Raw genomic sequence first — 25,651 nt, forward strand, 5'->3', positions numbered from 1 at the left:
TATGTATGATTTTTCGATGCCTCGAGTCCACTTTATGTTTCATCTTGAATGCATTGAAATAATCAACAAGTTGTGGAAAGCTGAGAAACACATACACTTAACTTATGTTGGCTATCGGTTACAGCTGAACTAAGTTGCATCGAAACTTGTACCAAGTGGCAGACTTGTTTTTGGACACTACAAACCCAACATTTGCTAGAGCTGAGATGCATCCAGTCACATATTGATGAGGTGTTCGCTGCTCGTCAATGGTATAGCACTCCCTCTATAACTTTTTATAAGACGTTTTTAGACACTGCTATAGACTCTAAAAACGTCTTTTAAAAGTTACAGAGGGAGTAGCAGCAACAGGGTGTTAGTGTCTTTCAATGGTAACAAATACGAAGGGGTTTCCTGGCGTAGTGGTTTCACAAAAGCAAATGCATTGGATTCGTCAGACAGAGCATAGCTTACTCTAGAATAGAATTTGTCTCTTGATTAAACAGGGCATGTCTCTCTCTCCTCCTCCCTCCCTCTCTCTCTTTCTCTCTTGATAAGAACAATGCATCTCTCTTTTCCTATATTGTATCACATTTCGTACTTGTGTACGCTAATCCGGAGTAGTTTATGCATATGCAATCACGTTACATAGATCGATGATGCGACCAGATCCGTTCTTACCGCCGACCAACTGAGTCGCTAGCGGACTGATTTACAGGTTAACTAATGCCTAGTGACGGGTGATGCATAGTGAATCGGACTATAAACTCAAAAGTAGTGCTCTAATCCATGGGTTAAGGCAAGCATCATGCACTTAGGCGTGCGGACAAGCGCTACATGCAAGCCCCAACGCCCGCTTGCACGTTACTAGTAGGCTGGTCATAGTGGAAGTAACATAGATAGTAACATACATGTCACATAAGCAAAAAAGATGATGTCTCAGATAATTAATGAAAAGAGAGATAAATAGAGTAATATAATGTGTTATCATCACATAGCGGTTCCCAATGCAAAATGAGTCTATAAAGTAATAAATAAGATAATGCATGATACTACACATATGTTATTACCCACTATAAAAATAATAATATAGATTAATAACATATGCATGTTACTAGTCTAAATTACTCCCCACTATGACCAGCCGTACTAGATTCTTTATTCCCATGAACCTTTCGGGAGCAACGCACACATAGCGCCTATACACCACCGCCCACACACCCAGACAAGTACTCTAGAGTAAAAAATGTACGTATATACTTAGTCCCGGCCGACACGGTGCACGCATTGGATGACGGCGTCACGTGCCGTACACGCCTAACCACGTACGTGCACGTGATGGGCTGTACAACTTTTGACTCGGTGCATGCATCGGCGTGTATGGCATCACGTGCATGCATCCATGTGTGTTTGAAATCACCACGAGTAGATCAGGCCAACTCTACCGTGCGACTGCAAACGAATGTCCGTTTTATTCGGATTTTGTCCGTTTGAGTATGGATTTGAAGTCGTGTCCGAACGTGTCCTGCGATGGCCGTGCATTCAGCACGCGGACGTATCCTTTTACCCCATTCTGTCCGCCAGGGCCAAAAATGTCCAAATTTTCATCAAAACTAGTTTCCAACCCAAATATTTGTCTGAAAATTAAAATAATTTTACAATCCAATTGAAATTGTCTTTAATAAAATAGTTTTACAACCAAATCAAAATTGTCTTGACTAAATATAAAATGGACCAATACATCTATTGGTTGCCAATGTGATTCCACATGTGCTCAACCAAATCATTTTAAAGATTCAAATGAGTGTGTCAATCACGCATCTCATGATGGAATTGGACAAACTGTTCAAATGTGGCCGGGTTTTGATGCAGGGGCTCAATATTTCCACCTTGATAGTCAAATCCTTGGTCGAAGATACTCTCATCACCCTCGTTCTCGACGATCATGTTGTGCATGATCACACAAGCAGTCATCACCTCCCAAAGCTTCCTTTCATCCCATGACAGTGCAGGGTTTGGAACGATACCCCACCGGGATTGAAGCACACCAAAAGCACGTTCCACATCCTTTCTAACACTCTTTTGCATTTGGGCAAATCTCTTTCTCTTCTCACCTTGGGGTTTCGAGATTGTCTTCACAAAAGTTGACCACTGAGGATATATACCATCTGCTAGATAGTATCCCTTGTTGTAATGGTGGCCGTTGATCTCAAAGTTGACAGGTGGGGAGTGGCCTTCTGCAAGCCTTGCGAAGACTGGAGAACGCTACAGCACGTTGATATCATTGTGAGAACCTGCCATGCCAAAGAAAGAATGCTATATCCAAAGATCCTGTGATGCCACCGCTTCTAATATGACAGTGCACGCCTTGACATGCCCTTTGTACTGGCCCTGCCAAGCAAATGGACAGTTCTTCCACTCCCAGTGCATACAATCTATGCTGCCAAGCATGCCTGGAAAGCCTCTAGCTGTGTTGGTCGTCAACAATCTCTCTGTATCAGCGGCAGTTGGCTGCCTCAAGTACTCTAGGCCAAACACCTCGATCACAGCCTGGCAAAACTTGTACATTGACATCAGACATGTTGTCTCACTCATACGCACATACTCATCCACAGATCGTCTGGAATTCTATATGCAAGCATGCGGATGGCCGCGGTGCATTTCTGGTAAGAGGAGAATCCAAGCTTGCCAAGGGCATCCGTCTTGCACTCGAAGTATGGGTCATGAGCAACCACTCCCTCTCGGATACGATTGAACACATGCCTAGCCATTCGAAAACGGCGACGGAATTTATCCGGCTTGAAGAGAGGGGTGTTGACAAAGTAATCAGCATAGAGCAGGACGTGACCTCTCTCCCTGTTGCGGTTCAGGTTGGGAGCACGGCCAGGGAGTGACCCCCTGTACCGAGGAAGCTGCCGTTGAATGTGGTCGTGAACGACCAGTGCAGCCACCACAATATCTTCATCATCCGACGACGAATCGTCCGATGAACAAAGGAAGTGACGGAAGAAAAACTCGTCTCCACTGTCCATACCTTTGTGGGCAAAATGCCGAATACCTTGCGGGCGTGGTGGCGAAGAGGCCGCGATGATCACCTCGACGCAGCAGGGGTGGTTGCCGGCCGGCTACTGGCCGCTGTGGAGCTCTCGTCGGAAGCTGCCGAGGACGCCGTGGTGCGTCGTCGACGGTCCTGTCCCCTCTGCGACCAGCAAAGACGGCGACGGCCAAACCTCCGATCGATGGCCAAAACTACAGCCAAGGCGCGGGCGTGGTGGCGGCCATGTCGAGACGTGGTATGGTAGGGACGGCCGGGGGCTGCGCGGTGAGGAGGCGGCCGGAGAATAGCGGCGGCGCCGGCGACGGGGCGGGGCGGGAGAGAGAGGGTGGAAGCGTTGGGAGCGGAGGGACTGCTAGTGTCCCCGACAGGCGGCCCACGGGGGGACAAGGGCGTGCGTCCAGGCCATCCGCGCGCGTTCGTTTCACCCAAAACCGAGCACAAGTTTGGGCTGAGGATGGGTCGAAAACGGACGAAATCCGGACATTTGTCCGTTTAAGGCCGTGCGCTGGGCCGCGCTGTTCGTTCGTTTTATCCCAAACGAACGAGGGCGGATAGGATAGGGTCGCGCGGTGGAGTTGGCCTCAGTGTGTTGAATGAACGCAAACCTTACGGACACACAGACGAGACGACCACAAATCACTCCGGCCGGTCGTATCCACACTGCTAGTGCTACTTGCTGCTGCTTCTTTCCTTGGTCTCTCGTTGTTCTCTGCGGCGACTACACTACAGTGGGTCTCCCCCCAATCTGCGACGGCGACGGCGTCCAAGGTATTCTTCCTTCGACTCGTCTCCTCCCCTTCCTCCTCTGTTCCATACATTTCCTTCGATCTAGTTAGCGTACAGCTCTCTCCTCTTTTTCATTCTTTGTGGTTTTCATGTTGCAGAGCTCGATCTGTTCAACGTTCGCTCAGCAGAGGCGAAGAGTTGCTGTTCGGTGTTCTTCAGGATGCTCTTCTTCGATTGAGCCAAGCCAGGTGATGCCCTTTTTCTATTTTTATTTTGCCCTCTGTCACAAGTTCAGATTTTGCTCATCCTGAGAAGTGGAAACGATTGTGTTCCCACTACGGCCGTGCGTGTAGATCCAGAGCAAGGGGAGGGTCAGATCTTGCTCCATCTGTTTCTCCCCTCCTTATTAATCTCTTGTTTGCTACTAGTATTTCTTTTACTGTATAATTATATTACAGTAAAAGTGTTTAAATATGTACATTAGGAAAAAGAAAAAGGAATAAGATAAAATAAAGCAAAGAGAAAAAAATGGTCAGTGGCCAGAGCTTAGTATATCTATCCATGTTCTGAGGGGTGCTGCATTTTTTCTTTTCACTCTGTTCAGCTTTTCCAAACAAAATCAGATCATGCTTTACCGAACAAATTAGTATCTGAAAACAATTAGTACTATATCTAGTTTTTCCAAACAAAATCAGATCATGCTTTTCCAAACAAATTAGTAGTACCACGAGCTGTTACTTTCACAAAACACAAATGTCTATCTTTTGCTCATCCGGTGGTTCTCTGAAAACAGTTAGTATGATTTTTTGCTGATTCTGACATGAATGTATTATTTGCATAATTGGATCTATATTCTCCAGTAGTTCATCTTGGGTTGCTGCAAATTGGATTTGAAGGAGCTGCTATTCAAGGTACCCATCTTCTGCTTCTGCTTCTGCGCTGGAAAGAAACAATGCATATGCGCTATGTTTACAGTCACTTTCACCAACCAATCAGGTTCAGGTTTTGCTCATTCTGTCTTTTGAAAACCATCATGTTTGCATTACAGAATTTCGACCCAAGGACAATGCTATAGCGGTGTGCAGATCAGAGAGCAAAGACAAATAAAATATCGAGGTATGGAGGCCGCTGCTGGGGCGTTGAGCCCTGTCCTCCGTAAGCTCGGTGAGCTGCTCGCCGGAGAATACAACCTGGAGAAGCGAGTAAAGAAAGGTGTACAATCACTTCGTACAGAACTGGAGATGATCCACGCCGTACTTCGTGAGGTTGGCAAGGTGCCACTGGATCAGCTCCAGGAGCCGGTCCGGATTTGGGCTGGCAAGGTGAGAGACCTCTCTTGCGACATGGAAGACGCTGTTGATGACTTTGTGGTGCGTGTGGATGAGGGTCCAAGCAGCAAGCCAACGAACATGAGGAATCGTGTCAAGAAGTTCCTCAAGAAGACCACCAAATTGTTTGGTAATGGCAAAGCACTTCATCAAATCTCTAGTGCCATCAAAGAAGCTGAGGACCTTGCCACGGAGTTGGTGGGGCTGCGTAAAAAGTATGAGCTTGACATGCGTAGCACTAGCAATGGTGCTACCATTGACCCTCGTGTGTTGGCTCTGCACAAAGATGTAGGGGAGCTTGTTGGCGTTGACTGCACAAGGGATGAGCTTATCAAAACACTGATTTGTGAGGACGGGAGTTCCAAGGAGCAATTGAAGACCATCTCTATTGTTGGTGTTGGTGGGCTAGGCAAGACAACACTCACCAAAGCAGTCTATGAGAAGATCAAAGCCCAATTTGATCGTGTGGCTTTTGTCCCAGTGGGTCAGAACCCAGATATCAAAAAAGTTTTCAAGGACTTACTCTATGAACTTGACAATGAAAAGTTCAGTGACATTCATAATACAACACAGGATGAAAATCTACTCATCAAGCAAATCAGTGATTACCTTGTGGATAAGAGGTATTCATCACGTAGTGCTTGTGTCCTTTTGTATACATTTCGGAAATGTGTGAAGTAGTGAGATGTATACTGAGTTTCATATCTTCATTCCTTATTTGTTATACTTTTATATCTGTAGTATTCCATTTCTTTTTAAGCAAATTCGGTTTCTTTCTTTTTTGCACAGTTGCCTTATTTTTGTCAGTCCTGTATACTTTTAAGCAATTTCTGTTGCATTTCTTAATATTTTTGCATGCATATCCTTAGTGGTTATATAATCCTGTGGTTTGCTTTAGTACCTTATAGTTTATCCTTGTTACAAAATTCAGTTGTATGTAGATGACTTGACAACTAATGCTATCAATATTATTGGCATAGGTACCTCATCGTAATTGATGATATATGGGAAGAAGAAATATGGAGATTTATAAATTGTGCTTTGTATAAAAACAACCTCCATAGTCGGGTAATCACAACAACCCGCAATGTGAGCGTGTCTGAAGCATGTCTCTCTTCTAGTGATGACATGATTCACAAAATGAAACCTCTTTCTGATGAAGACTCGCGGATACTCTTCCATAGAAGAGTATTTCAAAGCGAGGAGAAATGTCCCGAAGATTTGCGGGTAGTATCGACAGATATATTGAAGAAATGTGGTGGTGTACCATTAGCCATCATTACAATAGCTAGCCTTCTAGTCAGTAACCAAAGGATAAAGCAGAAAGAAGAATGGATGCATGTGCACAGTTCGATGGGCCGTGGAGTTACAGAAGGTGGTATTGTGAAGGACATGAAGAGGATATTATCACTCAGCTATTATGATTTGCCTTCGCATCTGAAGGCTTGTTTGTTATACCTAAGCATCTTTCCTGAAGACTTTGAGATTAACAGAGATTTGCTGATATGGAGGTGGCTTGCTGAAGGGTTTATCCAATGTGACAAAGATGAAACCAGGCTGTTTGAGATCGGAAAGAGCTACTTCAACGAGCTTATGAACAGGAGCTTGATCCAGCCAGCGGAAACCAATTGTGAAGGAACAGTAGTAACTTGCCGTATACATGATATGGTGCTTGACCTTATATGCTCGCTGTCAAGTGAGGATAATTTTATATCCATATTGGATAATGCGGAGTGGAATGCACCTAATCCGCAAAGAAAATTTCGCAGGTTATCACTTCATAATATCAAGGCAAAGGTTCAGAACCATCAGATTGACAGCACTAGCCTGTCAAAAGTGAGGACCTTTGCTGTTTTTTCTCCTGTTACTTGTGATTGGTTGCCATCTCTCTCAAGCTTCCAATTTTTGCGTGTGCTGGATCTTGGAAATTGTGGCAGCCATAAAAGTAGGTCTGGTATCAGGCTCAAGTATGTAGGGAATTTAATTCACCTAAGGTACCTTGGGCTAAGGAATGCAGATGTTGATGAACTCCCAACGGACATAGGCAAGTTACAGCTTTTGCAGACACTGGATGTAAGAGACACTAGTATAGAAGAATTACCTGCAAGTGTTGTTCAGCTCACAAATTTGATATGCCTATGTGTCGACTGGGACTTGATGCTACCAAAAGAAATGGGGAAGTTGAAGTCCCTCGAAGTACTGAATGAAGTAGGCTTATCCTCATCTCCACATATTGTGAAAGAGCTGAGCCATCTGACAGAGATTAGGACACTCAGTATTAACTGTTATAACATGGACGAGGATCTGATTGATATATTAATCAAGTCTCTAGGCAACCTGCACAAATTGCAAAATCTGCATATTGATGATGGTGGCAGATTGATAGATCGCATGTGTGAAAGCTGGGTGCCCCCTCCAAACCTCCGTAGTTTTGATTCATGGGGCTGGCGAGTTTTTCCTGCGTGGTTCTCGCGACTTCCAAAGTGGATTGACTCAACGTCGCTTCCCCGCATCTCCACCCTGGAAATATTTGTGAAAGAACTGCAAGGGGATGACCTTCAGATCATTGGGATGATGCCTGCTCTTCGGTTTCTGGGGCTGCGTGCAAGACGCGTGATGGGAAGGTTGGTTGTGAGGGCCGATGCATTCCCATCTGCGAGATGCTGCATGTTCAGAGGGTTTCTGACTTCGCCGTGCCTTTTTCCACCTGGAGCTATGCCAAGGGTTCAACACCTTGAGTTCAGGGTCTCCGCACTGTCGATCGCGAGTGGTGAGGTTGACTGCAGCATAGAGCACCTCCCTTCTCTCGAGCGTGTCGTGGTTTTTCTGCAGCGTGATAATTCCAGCAATGACGGGGAGGAGACACCCAGGGCTTGGCTGAAGCACGCAGCAGAAGCCCATCCAAAACGTCCCACCATGAAAATCTATTAGACATGAGTGCGACATGCCTCTGCTGCCGGTAAGGTACGGTCTCCTCATCTAAGCAATTATCTATTCCTGAATAAGCTCACTACTACCATATTGTTTGATTTATCCCTATTACTTTCCCAATTTCAGACCTCCAGTGAAATCCTGGAGTCAGGCACTAGTACAGTACTACTTCCATCAGTTGCCATGGACATTGCTTCAACATATTCCGATAGGTAACAAACAATTCACTGTGCCACTGCAGGAAGCGATGAAGAGATGAAGACAGCCAAGGCTTGGCTGAGGCGCGCAGCAGAAGCCCATCCAAAACGTCCCACCATTCACATCCTTGACTGTTGAGTGCTGACATGCCTTTGCCGCCAGTAAGGTATGGTATTCTCATCTGAGCAACCATGAATTGTCTTTTCCTGAATATGCTCATTACCACATTGTTTAATTTATCCCTCTTACTTCCCCAATTTCAGGGCTTCAACAAGATCCTCGAGTCAGGTACTAGTAATTCCATCAGTTGATGCCGTGGATGCTGTTCCAACATTTTGATAGGCCACAAACAATTCACTGTGCCGTCGCAGTCACCAACAATTCACTGTGCCGTCCAAGTCACCAACAATTCACTGTACCGCCGCAACTCCCAATAAACCAAGGCTCATTCCCTCCAACGTATGCTCAGATTCTGCCCTTTCACATGATTGTTCATGATGAACTATTTATTTCTCCTGCATTTGCTTTCAGAAACGCAGCACCTCATTTCCTTTATTAAGTCAAGACTCTGTACAATAAAAGTTTGCATTCAGTTGGCACTATTTGTAGCAGTAATGCCTCTACGTGTATTTGATTGTTCACATACAACATTGTTATGTTTTACTGGCTTATATTAATTAAGAGTTGATTGAACTCCTGCTGGCTTGTTTTGCTTGCTTGGCACTTATTCAGTCAAGACTCGTACCCGTACAACAACGAAAGGCAATTGTAGCTCCAGATTTACCTCTTCTTGCTGCAACTCCTGTTTTCGAGCTCGTGAGAGAAAGAGCCACAACTTCATGCCTCAAGGTTACATACAGAAAATTTATATTAGCATTTTGTATGCAAAAAAGCACACAACAGCCAACCATCACATTTGAAGACATGTTTGTTATATCTAAGCATCTTTCCTGAAGACTTTGAGGAAAGATGCATGTGCAAGTCGCGTGATGGGAACGTTGGTTGTGAGGGCCGATGCATTCCCATCTGCGGCTGTTTGCTTTCATGATGAACTATTTATTTCTCCTGCGTTTGTTTTCAGAAACGCAGCACCTCCTTTCCTTTATTATTCAGTCAAGACTCGTACAATAAAAGGCTACATTCAGTTGGCACTATTTGTAGCACTACTGCCTCTACGTGCATTTGATTGTTCACATACAGCATCGTTTTGTTTTTACTGGCTTATTAATTAAGAGTTGATTGAACTTAGTCAGCCTTGTTTTGCTTTGTTTGGCACTTGCTTATTCAGTCAATGAAAGGCAGTTGCTCCAGATTTGCTTCATCCTGTTCGTTAAGCTTTCTCTTCTTGCTGCAACTCCTGCTATCAAGCTCGTGAGAGATAGAGCCACAAACGCTCAGATGTTTATAGCGATGGTGCATACCATACCACTCACTATTGATCTTCATGCCTCAAGGTTACATACACAAGTGCAAAACTGATGGCTACATTAAACATAAGAAAATTTATAGCATTTTGTATGAAAAAAAAACCCACAACAACCAACCGCCGCCCACTTGCTCCTGTTCCGCATAATTGGAACATATTTTCTTTTGGACTAACGAAATCAATTCAATGGTAGATTGTCAATTGGACTAGCAAAATTGATTATCTGCAACTGACAGCCAATCTAATGGTATGATTGAGTGAGCCGAGTAGTGGGTTGCTAACAGGATTCCCCATGCTGGAAATCTACAGAGAAATAGACAACCAAATCCTCTCCAAGGAATGAGATTGAGAACTGCTCCAGACTGCTTTCGCTTCCTCGTATATTCTTTTCACAGACGATTGCCTTGGCTTGTTACAAGCAAATGCGATTAGGTTTGTGGCGATGGTGGATGATTACCACAATTGGTCTAGTATTGTTGAGAGGTTCATACTAATATTGTTCACGGACTATCGCATCTTACGGAAAATGCTGAAACATCTTTAAGCAGAAGGAAAAAAATCCACATAAAACAACAAACACAAGCACAAGAATCCATATGCTACGCGGAAATTTGACCACCACAGCTCTTGTCATCTAATATTGTTGAGAGGTTCATACTAATATTGTTGAGAGATTCTGCTGGAAATAACTGCTGCATAACTACTGACTAAAACATAAGAAATCTACAGCAATGCTGTATTGCAAAAACCTTGGCGCCCACAGCAGCCAACCATATAACTCGCCTGCTTTCCCTCTCTCGTCTTTTCATTAGGCACATCCCAGATACTTATTTTTTGTGACATAATACATATTTCAATCAAACTGGTGATCTAGAAATGCACAAGAGCCTTGTAAACCCAGAGAATAGGGTGACAACTCTTAAATAGGGCTACAACTTCAAACAGCAACCACTAAATCACGGTCAGTCCGCATTCAAACACAATATTCCAATCAGTCAGTCGGAGTTCATTAACCAGGACAACATTACATAATCCATAATCCACCACAATGTAAAAATCTCATGACGGCCACAGAAATTAGGCAGCCATCGTTCACGGACTATCGCATCTTACGGAAAATGCTGAAACATCTTTAAGCAGAAGGGGAAAAAATCCACATAAAACAACATACACAAGCACAAGAATCCATAGGCTACACGGAAATTTGACCACCACAGCTCTTGTCATCTACCCTTAACACGCCATCTCCTTTTGATTCTCTGGGTGAGGCAATTATTTACAGCTAGCGACATTTTATGGCGGCAGGAGGACCGAAAACTTTCCATATGAATGAAGCCGATCAAAGGAACTCCACCTACTGGTAATCAGGGTTGAACGCGATGCCCTCTTGGTGGATTAGATCCTTCATTTGTTCTTCTGACAATGCATGCTGCTCGAAGTCAAAGCTGAAGGGCATCGTGCAGACTGGCTCATCACTTATGTCATGCAGCGATGCCAAGTAAGGATGCGCAAGTGCGCCTTCAACTGACCAAAAAATAAAGGAACAATCAGTAACTATCGATCAATAACTGACCAAAGAAAGTAAAGGATGAATCTTGGAGACGGATATTTTGCAGTCAAAACTATGGATTGTCAACTATAGCAACACCACCCAACAGGCAACAATGATTACTTTAGCATTCCCACTTCAAACTAATGCACTTTGCATACCTACAGAGAGTATGGACACATTCCTACCCACTTGGGCTGTAAATCCAGCCCGGATAGTCCATATATTTAACTGTGTGATCTTCCCAATTTAATTACTTTTTTCCATTTGAATGGAGGAAGTGATGTTAGCTAATGATATATAAAACGAAACACTAGGATGGCATACCCAGATGAGATTCCAGGTACTAATATTTAACAAATGGAGCAAGTTCTAAATTAAACTATTCATGACACCGAAAAAAAAAGACGGCTCTTTTTATCTTGCTGTTTGGAACATAAGATCGTCAGTCAAGCAACAATAAATCCCAGCAGATGGACGCGGATGGTTAAATCACTAGGACACATGCCAGAACTTGCCTGTTATTCTCTGTCTAGGATCGAAAGTCAGCATCTTTTCAACCAAGTCAATTGCTGAAGGGTGAACATGTGGAAACTTCTCAGATAATGATTGCCTTGCATGACGGGGAAGTTGGCGGATATATCTTCTTGCATTTTCATTTACAAAATCCAAATCAGCCTCATTTGGTGTTCCAATGAGCTGCAACAAGGAAATACCACAAGGGAATTGAAAATGAATTAATGTGCACCAGAAAAGTACTTATTATATATACCAGTCAAGTGCTTAAATACCTCTACTTCGAGAAAAAAACTATGATCATACTAGATATGCTAAAACAGGACCACACAACATGATTTAAATTCGATATAAAAGAAGTTCATAGGGGACTATCTAAACCTCCATTAGTAGACGTAGCTGATGGACATGGTCTCTTCCTGGAAACAAAGGTTTCCGGTCCATCAGTTCCATAAATATACAGCCCACAGACCACACATCAATTGCTGCAGTGTATTCGGAGGAGTTCAACAAAAGCTCTGGTGCCCTGTACCATCTTGTCACAACATACTCGGTCATAAAATCAGTTTCTGAGGTGGTACGAGCAAGCCCAAAATCGCAAATTTTTAGGTCACAGTTTGCATTCAAAAGAAGATTGCTAGGCTTCAAGTCTCGGTGGAGAACATTTGCTGAATGTATATACTTCAAGCCACGAAGGATCTGATAAAGGAAATACTGCACAAGGAAAAATTACACAAAACATCCACATCAGATTAAGTACAATTTCTGAGAACAAGACAGAAGTTTGGGGATTGAAAAGAAACTAGAAAGAACAAGATCAACGGAAGAGAAACGTGACCACTCCAGAAAACCACTGATTTCTCACGTGTGATTTAGCGTCAATTCTTTATGCTAGAAACCCCCAAGTATGCACTGACAGTACAGGCATATTATTTATAGGAAACAGTTTTTCCATGGAACTTTTCCACCAAGGATTATCCGATGGTATTTGCGAAAGTAGAACATGATTTTATATCAGCAAGCATGGTATTGTTAGCAAAAGAGACCACTCTGATATATAGAAAGCACTTCTATTTAGGAAACATCCCTTAGCAATGATGCATGGCTGTGTTTGACAAAGGATAGAAAAAAGAATTGCTAGCATTAAGTAGTATACTGATGTGTCAGCGCTAAGCATGTACTCCCTCCGTCCCAAAATAAGTGACTCAACATTGTACTAGCTTTAGTACAAAGTTAGTAGAAATTTGAGTCACTTATTTTGGAACGGAGAGAGTACTATATGTGATGAACTTGTTCAACTGCTCCCTTTGTTCGACCGAATGTTCAGAGGGGTGCATTGAATGTTTCTAATATGCCGTATCCTTTCTAAGAGGTGTAATACAGTAAGGTACTTATTCAATGTCAGTATATTACAGTTCACCTATGTCAGAGTGCTAATCCAATATATCTACAGTTATCAAATATATCCCTATAATTCCACCACAAAGGTCAATTTTTATACTATACACCAGGCAAACTTATTTAGGGCACGTAGTCCTAGACTAGCAAAGTAGCAAGATGATTCAGGCTGAGCAGAAAAAGAATTGACTTGCTTTAGTTATTACTCATTAGCTCCCTGCTCCCAGAATACTAATATCTTACAGAAGTATGTACGAGCTGAGGCAGAAAATAATAATGAAACAGATAATTGACAGTATAATGTACTCGGGGAATCAGATGAAATGAGATACTAGAGAAAAGAATTTCTATAGACAAACAATAATATAATTAGATAAGCAAACTTATCCTACAAAGGGGGTATGAGAAGGTTTTACTTCTATATCGAAATAAATAATAAGTACCTGGCAGTGCTCCTCCGATAAAGCTTGATTTGAGCGAATAATTTGATGCAGATCGGTGTCCATCAATTCATATGCAATATAGACATCATTAAATGCAGTCCTTTGTGCAGGAGGTATAATATCCCTTATTGCAACAATCTGCATAAGAAATGTCCTCTTGTAAGAAACATATTTTGTAGCATTAATTCATAAAAAAAAGGGCAGCCCGGTGCATGTAACTCCCGCTTGCGCAGGGTCCGACCACTTTGGGTCTATGGTGCGCAGCCTTTCCCTACATTTCTGTAAGAGGCTGTTTCCAGGACTTGAACCCGTGACCTCATGGTCACAAGGCAGCAGCTTTATTACTGCACCAAGGCTCCCCTTCGTAGCATTAATTCATACTTAAAAAAAAATCTTCCAAAAAGGCAATAACTATGGTTAGCAGCAACAGGGCCACATGCCTTACATAATGTCTAGTTTTTACATCTTGCACAAAAAACGCATACACCAAGACAATACAATTTGACATATCTGTACTTTCTTTCGATGGCTTGAGTCAACTTTATATTTCATCTTGAATGCATATCAACTTTATATTTGACATATCTTGCATCTTGAATGAATTGAAATAGTCAACAGGTCATGGAAAGCTTAAGAACACATACACTTCATATAACTTATGTTTTCTATGGTTACAGCTGACAATCTGTACGTTCTTTCGATGGCTTGAGTCAACTTTATATTTCATCTTGAATGCATTGAAATAATCAACAAGCCGTGGAAAGCTGATGAACACATACACTTCACTTAACTATGTTGGCTACAGTTACAGCTGAACTAAGTTGCGTGGAAACTTCTAAAATTCTACCAAGTTAACATTTCCATTTCAAACTCGTTTCTGGATACTACAAACCCAACATTTGTTAGAGCTGAGATGCACCCAGTGACATTTTGATGAGTTGTTGGCTTCTTTTTTAGGTTAAACATGTTTTTTGAAGATATATTATTCTACAACAACAGCACAACAGAAGTAAATTGGCATCATATTATTAACACAATCATAGCAATATTCTATTATTTTTCACCAAAAAGATAACAGAATTATGGTGTCCAGAAAATGAGTGAAATGAATAGTCATTATTAAGAATCTGCAGCTAGTAGTACTTCTCACAGCATCATATGAAATATAATTCAAAGATGCCGGTGCCGATGATGACAACCTAATTTATTTATTTATTTTGCTTGTTTGAAGAGTGAAGGGTGTAACCTTGCACATTTCTGGCTGCCTTTTGTAGCAGTGCAAATACCACAAATTTTACGCATTCAAAATTTAAAGCAGTAGAAGGCATAAATACTTGGCATGGGAGCCAGAATAGAGCAATTCTGGAGCTTTCCAATTTTTATTTGTTGTTAGCCTCTGTTTTTATGTTGCATTGTGAACCATCTTCAAAACCCTTGTAACTAACTTGAACACAATGCAGCACTATACCAGCTGCATATGTTCCCACATGACACATGAGCAGTATAGGAAGTTCTGACCACTTCTTACTGCTTAGAGAGTGGATATGACCAGTCATTGCTGCTTCGAGCATGGATATGCCGAGTACAACCAAGAGTCAGGGTATGTATGTATAAAATACAACAAACAAGATACAAGTAGGTAGCTAGCATAGATGAAACAAGTGCATCACCCAAGTAGCTGCATTAAGCCGAATGTTACTTGGTTTAGGAGGTAAACAACATGCAATTTCTAGCTGCACATGTTCCCTTGTGAAAAAAAGAACTGATTTGCAATTTTCCAGAATAGAGGGGAAATTTTGATGTGCATTGTGCGATAATATGTGTACTAACAAAAACTAGTGCATAGATGCATTTTTGTACACATACTTTTGTACAGGACTACAGGTAGATCTACAAGACTGTTTCTTTTTCCGAAAATTTGCAAATGTAATTCTCTGTGCTTTTGGGACCTGGAGGGGGAACTAAATTCGTGTCAGCAAACAAAGAGGCTTTTCCCTTACATAAACTATGGCTTCTAATATAGCTATTGGAATACAGGGTCTCCAAATCTTTATGGCTTTATTATGTAGCTCATCCTTTTTGGGGGTTGACATGGAGAATAATAATGAATAAGACAGCATCATACAGTTATAGTATGGAATGTATTGGACATAAATAGCTGACAGGGAACCGTATCACCTGCCATAACTACTATAAAGGCAAATATGTGGCGTAAGTGGTCCTGTGCATTATTTTCCTTTATGGTCAGGATGTTTTCTCCTGTGCTGTGGTTCCATTACCAGGCCTTAAGCCCACTGAAAAGTCCAATTTGCTTCCTGCGAACCCAAGATGAGGTAATGCAGCCGTTGCTCTGTCCGTTCACAAGAGTTAGCTATTGAGCCGCCCACTGGTGCCGCCACGCTGCCCATTTCAGCTTTTGTGCCAGCCACCAACCACCGCCTAATACACCTCTTGTCAGGAATGCTCGTTCGCACCATCAAAAGAAAAGAAAAAAGCGAAGTACAGGATCTCGTAACGGAAAAATTCTGCCTTTATAGTAGCTAGAAGATACAACAGGTGATACGTTTACGGCTGACAGTGTACAAAGCACGTGTCGACAAGCATTTCCGTTATTAATCAGACCTTGCCTAATCCGATATTTCAGTGCCAACGGTCATAATTGTCTGACGGTCAAACTCCCAAAGAAGTTTGTCTATTAAGGTGTAGCATTAAATCTGAAACCCTAGCTTACGTAGGATACTAGCCAAAACCAGTGTCACTCTGAAAACCTTCCACCAGAATACGCAATCTGCAAATGACGATGCTTGATGAAACAAAGAATACAAAGCCAAAGGGTGCCATTCTCTTCATGCTCTTACTGCTAGCAGATTACTTGACATCACCTAAACTTGAAATCCACACATCTCAGAGCATATGCTGAGGTGTCCAAGGAAGGCTGTCAAGATACAATCCACCTCTAGTGTACTGCGAGCACGGCTATCTTCCCCAAAAAAACATTTTTCCCCCTCAAATACGCGCCAAAACACGAGTCATTTCATATTACAAGAAGAACGCCAAAGCCTTTTAAAGAAGGCACATGAAAAGACCCAAGATGCCTAACTCAGATTTCTCTTACCCAGTTTAGTTATCACAGGACTATGAAATGGAAAGATCCAAGTCCAACATCCTAATAAGAACTTTCAAACAGTAGTAGCCCCCTAGCCTAGGAACTGTGCAATCACTTCCACCACACACCCACTGGATTCGGAGGAGCTAGGCAGCAAAAGGGACACAGGCAGATAGATTGGTCCTGAGGCAGCTTTTGACATCAGCAGAATCTAGCAGTAGGAGCGAGAGCATCATCAAGTGGTGCTGCTCCAGGTGTGCCGAGGAAGAAGAACACAATGAATCGCATCCCAAAAGGTTGGTGGGTTCTTTAAAGGCGCGCCTAGGATTACTAGTCCTGAAGGTCTCGCGCAAACGAGGAAGGAAAAGCCGGCCACGGAGCTGTCGGCGAAGCCAATCATTTGGCGGTGGCTAAAACCTAACCGAACCCATCCACCTGCCGTTCCATTCAATGCAACCAACCAGCACAACCACAAGGAGCATTCAAGGAGATTCTCCGAGAGAGGAAAAAAATGGAGGGAGGGGCGGATCGGGGACTGACATTCTCGTGGTCCATGTGGCGGAGCAGCTTGATCTCCCGCAGCGTGCGCTTGGCGTCGATCTTGTTGTCGAAGGCGTTGGCGATCTTCTTGATGGCCACCTGCTCCCCCGTCTCGGAGTTGAGCGCGGAGCTGCCACGCGCCGGGGGTCAGTGAGTCGGTCAGCCAGCCGGAGATGGAGATGGGGATGGAGGGGAAAGAAAGGGGGAGGGGGCGTACCAGACGATGCCGTAGGCGCCCTTGCCGATGGGGAGGATAGGGGGCTTGTACTTGGCGGTGACCTCGAAGACGTTGCCGAAGATGTTGTACTGGATGAACCTCCCGCCGTGGGTGAGCGTGGCCTGGATGTTGTCCATCGCGCCGCCCGGCGCCGCCCCCGCCGCGGCCGCCGCGGCGGCCGCGGCCGCCCCGGCCTCCGCCATCTCCGAGTCCGGCGGCTGCGCCCCGCCGGCGTCCATCTCCGCCCGGATCGCGCGCTGGGGGGGGCGGGGAGGGGAGGGGAATTCGCTCCCGAGATTTGGTCGCTTTCCGCCTCTTGTTTGTTTAGGTGGTGTGGTAGCTCCCCTTCTCCTCTCTCTCCTTCAGTTTCTGGGCTGGGGAGGGGATGGGATGGGATGGGGGCAGCCGTGCCGGCCTGCGTGGAGACGGGAGATGGCTGGCAGCGCGCGTGCCAGTGGCGAGTGGGAGTGGCCGGCTGCTATGGGAAGGTGCCTTTTTTACTCCAAGTGGGAAAATGGAGGATCATGCCTGCCTATGGCCATAACCTACATATACACTGTGCATCCCTATAACCCTAGAAAAGAAAGCTAGGGTCCATCCCTAAGTGCGTTATGATATGTATAAATCCACGAGATGGATGTGGTTGTGGTGGCGGCGGTGGTTGGGGGCTGCGCATCGCCACCGGTGTGATGATGGGTGTGGTGCTGTCGAGGGCGCCTTCTCGACGGTGCCGGCGCTGGCTGGTGTGCTGCCACCTTGTGTCCGTGCGTGGCCGCGTAGGCATTGTCGAGTGTTGTCGGCACGTCATGTGCGGGCGGGTGCGCCTACGCTATTTATAGGGGTAGGATGCGTCGCGGTTTGTTTTTGGTTCGGGTTTCCTGGCACTTATTAGTGTGGCTAGGAGTGGAACACAGTGAAATGGCAGCTTTTCTTGTCCACGTCCCTGCTTGACAAGATGTGTGAAATCATCGCCAGTGGGGTGAGGGCTGACAAGGGCTTCATGGAGGTGCACCTCAACCCTATTGCCAAGCAGATCTTTGAGTTATGTGGCACATAGGTGACCTCAACCCAAGTCTGCAAGCACCTCGCGAAGTGAAGAGATGGATGTATCCAAGTGTCCAAGCTTAAAGACCTTAGCGGCGCCCCCGTATATAAAGCAGTAAAGACTCTTTGCTGATTGGGGCAGCGAGCACTGGCTGGGTGGAAAGCAGAGCTTTGAGCTCTGCAAATGCTACGTCAGCTTCAGGAGTCCACTCAAACTTATCAGATTTCTTCATCAGTCGGTAAAGAGTCAATGCCTTTTCACCGAGACAAGAGATAAATCGACTCAAAGCGGCCAAACAACCAGTGACCTTCTGAACGTCATGCACATGCACAGGGCGCGTCATGACCAACTTTCTTTGGGTTTGCATCGATCCCTCGTTCGGAAACGAGAAAACCGAGTAACTTTCCACCGGGGACTCCGAATGTGCACTTCGACGGATTAAGCTTGATATCATATCTCCTCAGGTTGGCAAAGATTTCAGTGAGGTCAGTCAGCAGGTCGGAACCTTTACGCGACTTAACCACGATGTCATCCATATATGCTTCCACGTTCCGACTGATTTGAGTGAGCAGGCACTTCTGAATCATCCTCATGAATGTGGCACCAGCATTCTTAAGACCGAATGGCATGATAACATAGCAAAAGCACCCGAATGGGGTGATAAAGGTTGTTTTCATTTCATCGGGTCCATACAGTCAGATCTGATAATACCCGGAATATGCATCCAGAAAAGACAAACGCTCACATCCCGCAGTTGAGTCGACAATCTGGTCAATGCGGGGGAGAGGGAAATGATCTTTCGGGCAGGCCCGATTGATATGCTTGAAATCAATGCACATACGAAGTGAATCGTCTTTCTTGGGGACCATGACAACATTGGCGAGCCACTCGGAGTGGTAAATTTCACGGATGAACTCAGCTGCCAAAAGCCGAGCCACCTCCTCGCCGATTGCCTTTCTCTTCTCCACGGCGGACCGGCAGAGATGCTCTTTAACGGGTTTTGCTTTCGGATCGACTCGCAAATGGTGCTCAGCCAGTCCCCTGGGTACACCCGGCATGTTAGATGGCTTCCATGCGAAGATGTCCCAGTTCTCACGGAGGAACTGGATGAGCGCTTCTTCCTATTTGCTGTCGAGTGTTGTTGAGATATGAGTCGGAGCAGCATTAGGATCAGTCGGGTGAATGTGAATTGGCTTTGTTTCATCGGACGACTGAAATGCAGACTCTGAGGCAGGCTTCTTGGCTCGCAACAAATCACTCGGATCTGCATTCTTCTGGTATTCTTGCATTTCTACTGCTGCCATTTGTTCATCAGCAATCTTAAAGCCCTTCTGGAGGCACTCTTCAGCTCTCTACCGATTACCAGTAACTGTGATCACGCCTCTGGGACTAAGCATCTTCGGTTTAAGGTACACATAACACGGTCGAGCCATGAAACGAGCATATGCAGGTCTGCCGAGAATAGCATGATAGGCACTTTGAAAATCCACAACTTCAAATGTCAACTTTTCCTTACGGTAATTCTTTGAATCACCGGAAACCACGTCAAGAGTGATCTGGCTGAGTGAATCAGCTTTCTTTCCAGGGATGACTCCGTGGAACCTCATGTTGCTCTCACTAAGCTTGGACATCGGAATGTCCATCCCTCTCAGGGTCTCAGCGTAGAGAATATTCAGACCACTGCCACCATCCATCAATACTTTGGTCAGTCGAGTGCCTCCAACAACTGGGTCGACTACCAACGCTTGCCGCCCTGGAGTGGCAACGCATGCTGGGTGATCAGACTGGTCGAATGTGATTGTAGTTTGTGACCACTTCAAATATGTCATTGTTGCCGGGGCAACCATGTTCACTTCTTTGTTTATGACTTTCAGTCGACTTTTGCTCTCGATGTCAGCAAAAATCAATAAGGTGGAATTGACATTGGGGAAACCATCATCCTCCTCCTTGTCTTCATCCTTATCAAATTCCTTATCTTTCTCACTGGGTTGTTTTTCTCGGAACTGTTGGATAAGGAGTCGACACTGTCGAGTGGTATGCTTGGGGTAAATCAGGTTTCCCTCTTCATCTTTCTTGCTGTGAATATGACAGGGCAAATCTAGCACATCATTTCCTGCTTGATCTTTTACCTTCTTGGGGGTCCAGGGCCCCTTAGGTTTTCCCTTGAATTTTCCTTGGACCACAGCTGCAGTCTCACCAGGACCTGCGGGCTCGGCTTTGCGATTCTGTTTCCGATTGGAATTACCCCCTCCGGTGTCCTGGACGACTGGTTTTCTCTTGCCACTGTGGAGTCGGTCTTCTTCTTCGCCGTTAGCATGCCGGGTGGCTATTTCCATCATTTGGGTCTGGGTCATATCTCCTGTCCGACCGAACTTCAAGTTAAGCTCCCTATACCGAACGCCCTCCTTGAAGGCGCATACTACCTGGTGCTGAGACACATTTTCCACTGTGTGATGCAAAGTGGTCCACCTCTGGATGTAATCCCTCAAAGTTTCATTCGGTTTTTGTACGCAATGTTGTAGTTCTGCCAACCCTGCAGGTCGTTTGCATGTGCCCTCAAATGTCTTGACAAACACTCGAGCCAACTCTTCCCAACTGAGTATACTGCCTGGAGTCAACCGATTCAGCCATGCTCTGGCCGAACCCTCTAACATCAAAGGAAGATGCTTCATTGCCACCTCATCATTACCACCACCAATCTGTACAGCCACTCGGTAATCTTCTAGCCAAGTGTCAGGCTTTGATTCACCGGTAAACTTGCTCACTCCCGTTGCCAACCTGAAGTTGGGGGGAATCTCAGCAGCTCTGATGGCTCTGCTGAAACACTCTGGCCCAGAGACATGAACTCTATTGCCAGTCGGACGATCTCTGTCGAGTCCTTCTCTGTGTGCTCTGTTCCTGTCGACCAGACCTTGAATGAGGATTGACCTCGCATCAAACCCTGGCTCTCTTGGGTCGACTGGGACCCTCTGCTCACCGCTACGCAGGTGCCTGTCATCATATTGCCGAGGCATGTATGATCCGCTCCTCGAAGGGGGCGTAGGCACTCGATGGCGATCATCGCGGCCAAGTCGATGATCATACTGCTCGTGATTCTGACCCAAATACTGCTCTTGGCGATGTCCACGTCCCTCACACCGCAGGGGCGATCTTGGGCTGTGAGCCGACTGAACTGTGTCAGCCACCACCGATCTGCTATGGATCCTGTTGCGAGACTGAGAAACAATTGTGTTTTGCTCTCCTGCTGCTCGGAGCAATGCCCTGATCTGCATCAAACCCCTTCTAGCCTTTGATTGAGACAACTAGATTGACAACGTTATTCGGGCCGCAGCTGTAAGATTCTGAATCGGAGTGCGGTATACCTGAGGTTCAGGCGGAAACAACTGTCGTTGTCGACTGGATTCGGGAATCTGCTGTCGGGCGCGCTCGTCGAGTGAATGTTGAAGGTTCTCCAATCGAGTGCGCTCAGCCAAAGTGGCCAGGTGCGCAGCCTCCAAGGCCCGGGCCTCGGCGGTCTCCCCGACGATGGGAGTGTGGAGCGCCTCTACGTTGCGACGATGCAACTCCTCCCTCTGCTGCGAAGTGAGGGCTTCAGGATGATATTCCTCATGAACATGCGATGGATCGCCGTCGCCGTCGCCGCGACGAAAACCTGGCGGGCTGTGTGGCTTGTTGACCACCAAGACTTCTGCCGCAGGGTCACTGCTATCACACTCGGACAGCGTCTCGACGGATCCATTCGATAGGTCAAACAACCCGTAGAGTGATTCGTCGTGCTCGATTGCCATGACCTGAGGGGTGGCCAACTGACGGGCCACCGCATGCTTCATCCACCGCTGGAGTCGCGATCGACCGGACCGCTTGCGGCGACAAACGGCGGGGGGTGAATATGCCACGGGAGCCGACCGATATTGGGTCGACGGCTGCTGCAGAAGTACACCGCGGATGCACGCGCGAAAGTGAGTAGCCCCGCGGACGGGGAGCGTCTCGACGTCGAGGGGGCCTCCTGGAGCCAGGCGGAATCGTCAGCGACGAAAACGAGCGCGCTGAGACGGATCTCGCGGCCTTCAACCAATTCACCGTCAGAAACCATGATGATAGGAAACGGAAAAATCGCAACCTCACCGGAAAGTCGCTAAGACAAGAGCCCCAAGGTGGGCGCCAATTGTCGTGGGAGTAAGTCTGACAATAGAATAGGGGGTATGTATGGAGAGGCAAGATCCTAGCTACGATGAGGTTGTGCACGCAAGGTTTACGAGTTCAAGCCCTTCACGGAGGAAGTAACAGTCCTACGTCTTGGTGCCCGGAGGCTTGGTCGATTGGATTATGTGTGAAGTTATAGGGGGTGAGAATCCTTGTGCCAGTGGAGGGGGTGGCTTATATAGAGTGTTCCAGAACCCCAGCCAGCCCACGTTACAAGGAGGTTCAATGTACATAAGGGTGTAGCTTTACTGGTAACGCCAGCAATAAAAGGCCTATAAATGATCATTAAGACTATGGAGTGAACGCCTGACCATTGCCATCCTGAGAAACTTTAGGTCTTCTGTACTCCGAGTGATTTCTGGTATGGTCGACTGATTATCTTCAGGTCAAATGGAATTTGGTTATCCGAGTGGAATTGTTGGTCGAGTGGGTCGCACTCTGGGATCATTTCAGTCGGCAGACGCTGTTGTACTTTGAATGCTTTTGACTGTAGGGCAGTGTCCTTGGGAAGGGTGTCTAGGTCAGGCCCATTACCCTACCCTAGGTACATGTCATCGTCACCGTCATGATCTCCATCATCACTGGCTTTACACCTTGATCTCCATCATAGCATCGTTGTCATCTCGCCAACTATTGCTTCTATGACTATCGCTACCGCTTAGTGATAAAGTAAAGCAATTACATGGCAATTGCATTTCATACAATAAAAACGACAACCATAAGGCTCCTGCCAGTTGCCGATAACTTTTACAAAACATGATCATCTCATACAACAATTTATATCTCATCACGTCTTGACCATATCACATCACAACATGCCCTGCAAAAACAAGTTAGACGTCCTCTACTCTGTTGTTGCAAGTTTTACGTGGATGCTACGGGCTTCTAGTAAGAACCGTTCTTACCTACGCATCAAAACCACAACGATTTTTCGTCAAGTGTGTTGTTTTAACCTTCAACAAGGACCGGCCGTAGTCAAACTCGATTCAACTAAAGTTGGAGAAACAGACACCCGCCAGCCACCTGTGTGCAAAGCACGTCGGTAGAACCAGTCTCATGAACGCGGTCATGTAATGTTGGTCCGGGCCGCTTCATCCAACAATACCGCCGAATCAAAGTAAGACGTTGGTGGTAAGCAGTATGACTATTATCACCCACAACTCTTTGTGTTCTACTCGTGCATATCATCTACGTATAGACCTGGCTCGGATGCCACTATTGGGGAACGTAGCATGCAATTTCAAAAAAATTCCTACGATCACACAAGATCTATCTAGGAGATGCATAGCAATGAGACGGGGAGAGTGTGTCCACGTACCCTCGTAGACCGAAAGCATAAGCGTTAGATTAACGCGGTTGATGTAGTCGAACGTCTTCACGATCCAACCGGTCCAAGTACCGAACATATGGCACCTCCGTGTTCAGCACATGTTCAACTCGATGACGTCCCTCGAACTCTTGATCTAGTAGAGGGTCGAGGGAGAGTTCCGTCAGCACGATGGCGTGGCAACGGTGATGGTGATGTGATTCGCGCAGCCTAAGCACTACGACGCTATGACCGGAGCAGTAAACTGTGGAGGGGGGCACCGCACACGGCTAAGAGAAATCTTGGTGGGCCTTTGGGGTGCCACCCGCCCCCGTATATAAAGGAGGGGAGGAGGAGGCCGGCGGTAGTAGGGGCTCGCCAAGGGGGGAGTCCTACTTGTACTCCTAGTCCAAGTAGGATTCGCCCCCCCCCTTTTCCTTTCTCCACCGGAGAGAAAAGGAAGGAGAGGGAGAGGGAAAGGGAAGGGGGCGCCGCCCCCTCCTCCTTGTCCTATTCGGACTCCCTAGGAGGGGGCACGCACCAACCCCCCCCCCCCCCCCCCCCCGCGGGCTTCCCTCTCTCTCCCTTAGGCCCATGTTGGCCCAACACTTCCCCGGGGGGTTCCGGTAACCCCTCCGTACTCCGGTACAATACCCAAATCACTCGGAACCATTCCGATGTCCAAATACAACCTTCCAATATATGAATCTTTACCTCTCGACCATTTTGAGACTCCTCACCATGTCCGTGATCTCATCCGGGACTCCGAACAAACTTCGGTCACCAAAACACATAACTCATAATACAAATGTCATCGAACGTTAAGCGTGCGGACCCTACGGGTTCGAGAACTATGTAGACATGACCGAGACACATCTCCGGTCAACAACCAATAGCGGAAACTGGATGCTCATATTAGTTCCTACATATTCTATGAAGATCTTTATCGATCAAATCGCATAACAACATACGTCATTCCCTTTGTCATCGGTATGTTACTTGCCCGAGATTCGATCGTCGGTATCATCATACCTAGTTCAATCTCGTTACCGGAAAGTCTCTTTACTTGTTCCGTAATGCATCATCCCACAACTAACTCATGAGTCACATTGCTTGCAAGGCTTATAGTGATGTGCATTACCGAGAGGGCCTAGAGATACCTCTCCGGTACACGGAGTGACTAATCCTAATCTTGATCTATGCCAGCCCAAAAAACACCTTCGGAGATACCTGTAGAGCAGCTTTATAATCACCCAGTTACGCTGTGACGTTTGCTAGCACACAAAGTGTTCCTCCGGTATTCAGGAGTTGCATAATCTCATAGTCAGAGGAATGAGGTGGGATCAACCTCCATTTCAATTTCACTAACATAGACTTTATAGTAATCAGAAGTATCTGATTTTCTCATTCCTTGAGATCATCTGTGTTTCAGGTACTGGCACTTCTTTTATATGGGGTTGTTGTTGCTCTGTCATTGCCAAGAGGCAAATTAATTCTATAGTCTTTCATTTCAAGAGGCAATAGATTTTACAGGGACCTGTATCACAAGATCCATGTTTACTCATTCATCCTTTATAGAGCTGACAATAGGTGTTGTACAGGTCATACAACATGCTCCCCCAGATTACTCCATCTTCACTAAAAAATGGCGTAGCTTTAAACTTTATTATTTGGGTTTATTC

The 25,651-nt window shown here is 45.7% G+C and overlaps 2 protein-coding genes across 4 annotated transcripts; one reads left to right on the top strand and one right to left on the bottom strand.

Moving 5' to 3' along the window:
- Positions 1-3,640: 3,640 nt before the first annotated feature.
- LOC125531075 (disease resistance protein RGA5) lies at positions 3,641-8,386 on the top strand. Of its 3 annotated transcripts, none has more exons than XM_087535898.1 (6): positions 3,641-3,805; positions 3,922-4,011; positions 4,624-4,674; positions 4,812-5,714; positions 6,072-8,055; positions 8,264-8,386. In XM_087535898.1, the coding sequence occupies exons 4-5, from the start codon at positions 4,882-4,884 to the stop codon at positions 8,020-8,022; spliced, it is 2,784 nt and encodes a 927-aa protein (XP_087392024.1). In that variant the 5' UTR covers positions 3,641-3,805; positions 3,922-4,011; positions 4,624-4,674; positions 4,812-4,881; the 3' UTR covers positions 8,023-8,055; positions 8,264-8,386. The 3 variants fall into 3 exon arrangements, with proteins under 3 accessions (XP_087392024.1, XP_087392025.1, XP_087392027.1); XM_087535899.1 differs by having other exon boundaries at positions 6,072-8,050; XM_087535901.1 differs by having other exon boundaries at positions 4,627-4,674.
- A 2,232-nt stretch (positions 8,387-10,618) lies between these two features.
- On the bottom strand, positions 10,619-17,842 carry LOC125518707 (mitogen-activated protein kinase 1). The gene is made up of 6 exons (XM_048683535.2): positions 17,416-17,842; positions 17,199-17,328; positions 13,553-13,690; positions 12,093-12,425; positions 11,714-11,894; positions 10,619-11,170 (listed from the first exon to the last, which is right to left on the bottom strand). Exons 1-6 carry the CDS (start codon positions 17,652-17,654, stop codon positions 11,001-11,003), a joined length of 1,191 nt encoding a protein of 396 aa, XP_048539492.2. The 5' UTR covers positions 17,655-17,842; the 3' UTR covers positions 10,619-11,000.
- Between the last annotated feature and the right edge of the window lie 7,809 nt (positions 17,843-25,651).

The sequence above is a fragment of the Triticum urartu genome, chromosome 7A (genome assembly GCF_056163025.1).
Source record: "Triticum urartu cultivar PI428250 chromosome 7A, HENAU_Tu73, whole genome shotgun sequence".
Classification (NCBI taxonomy): domain Eukaryota; kingdom Viridiplantae; phylum Streptophyta; class Magnoliopsida; order Poales; family Poaceae; genus Triticum; species Triticum urartu.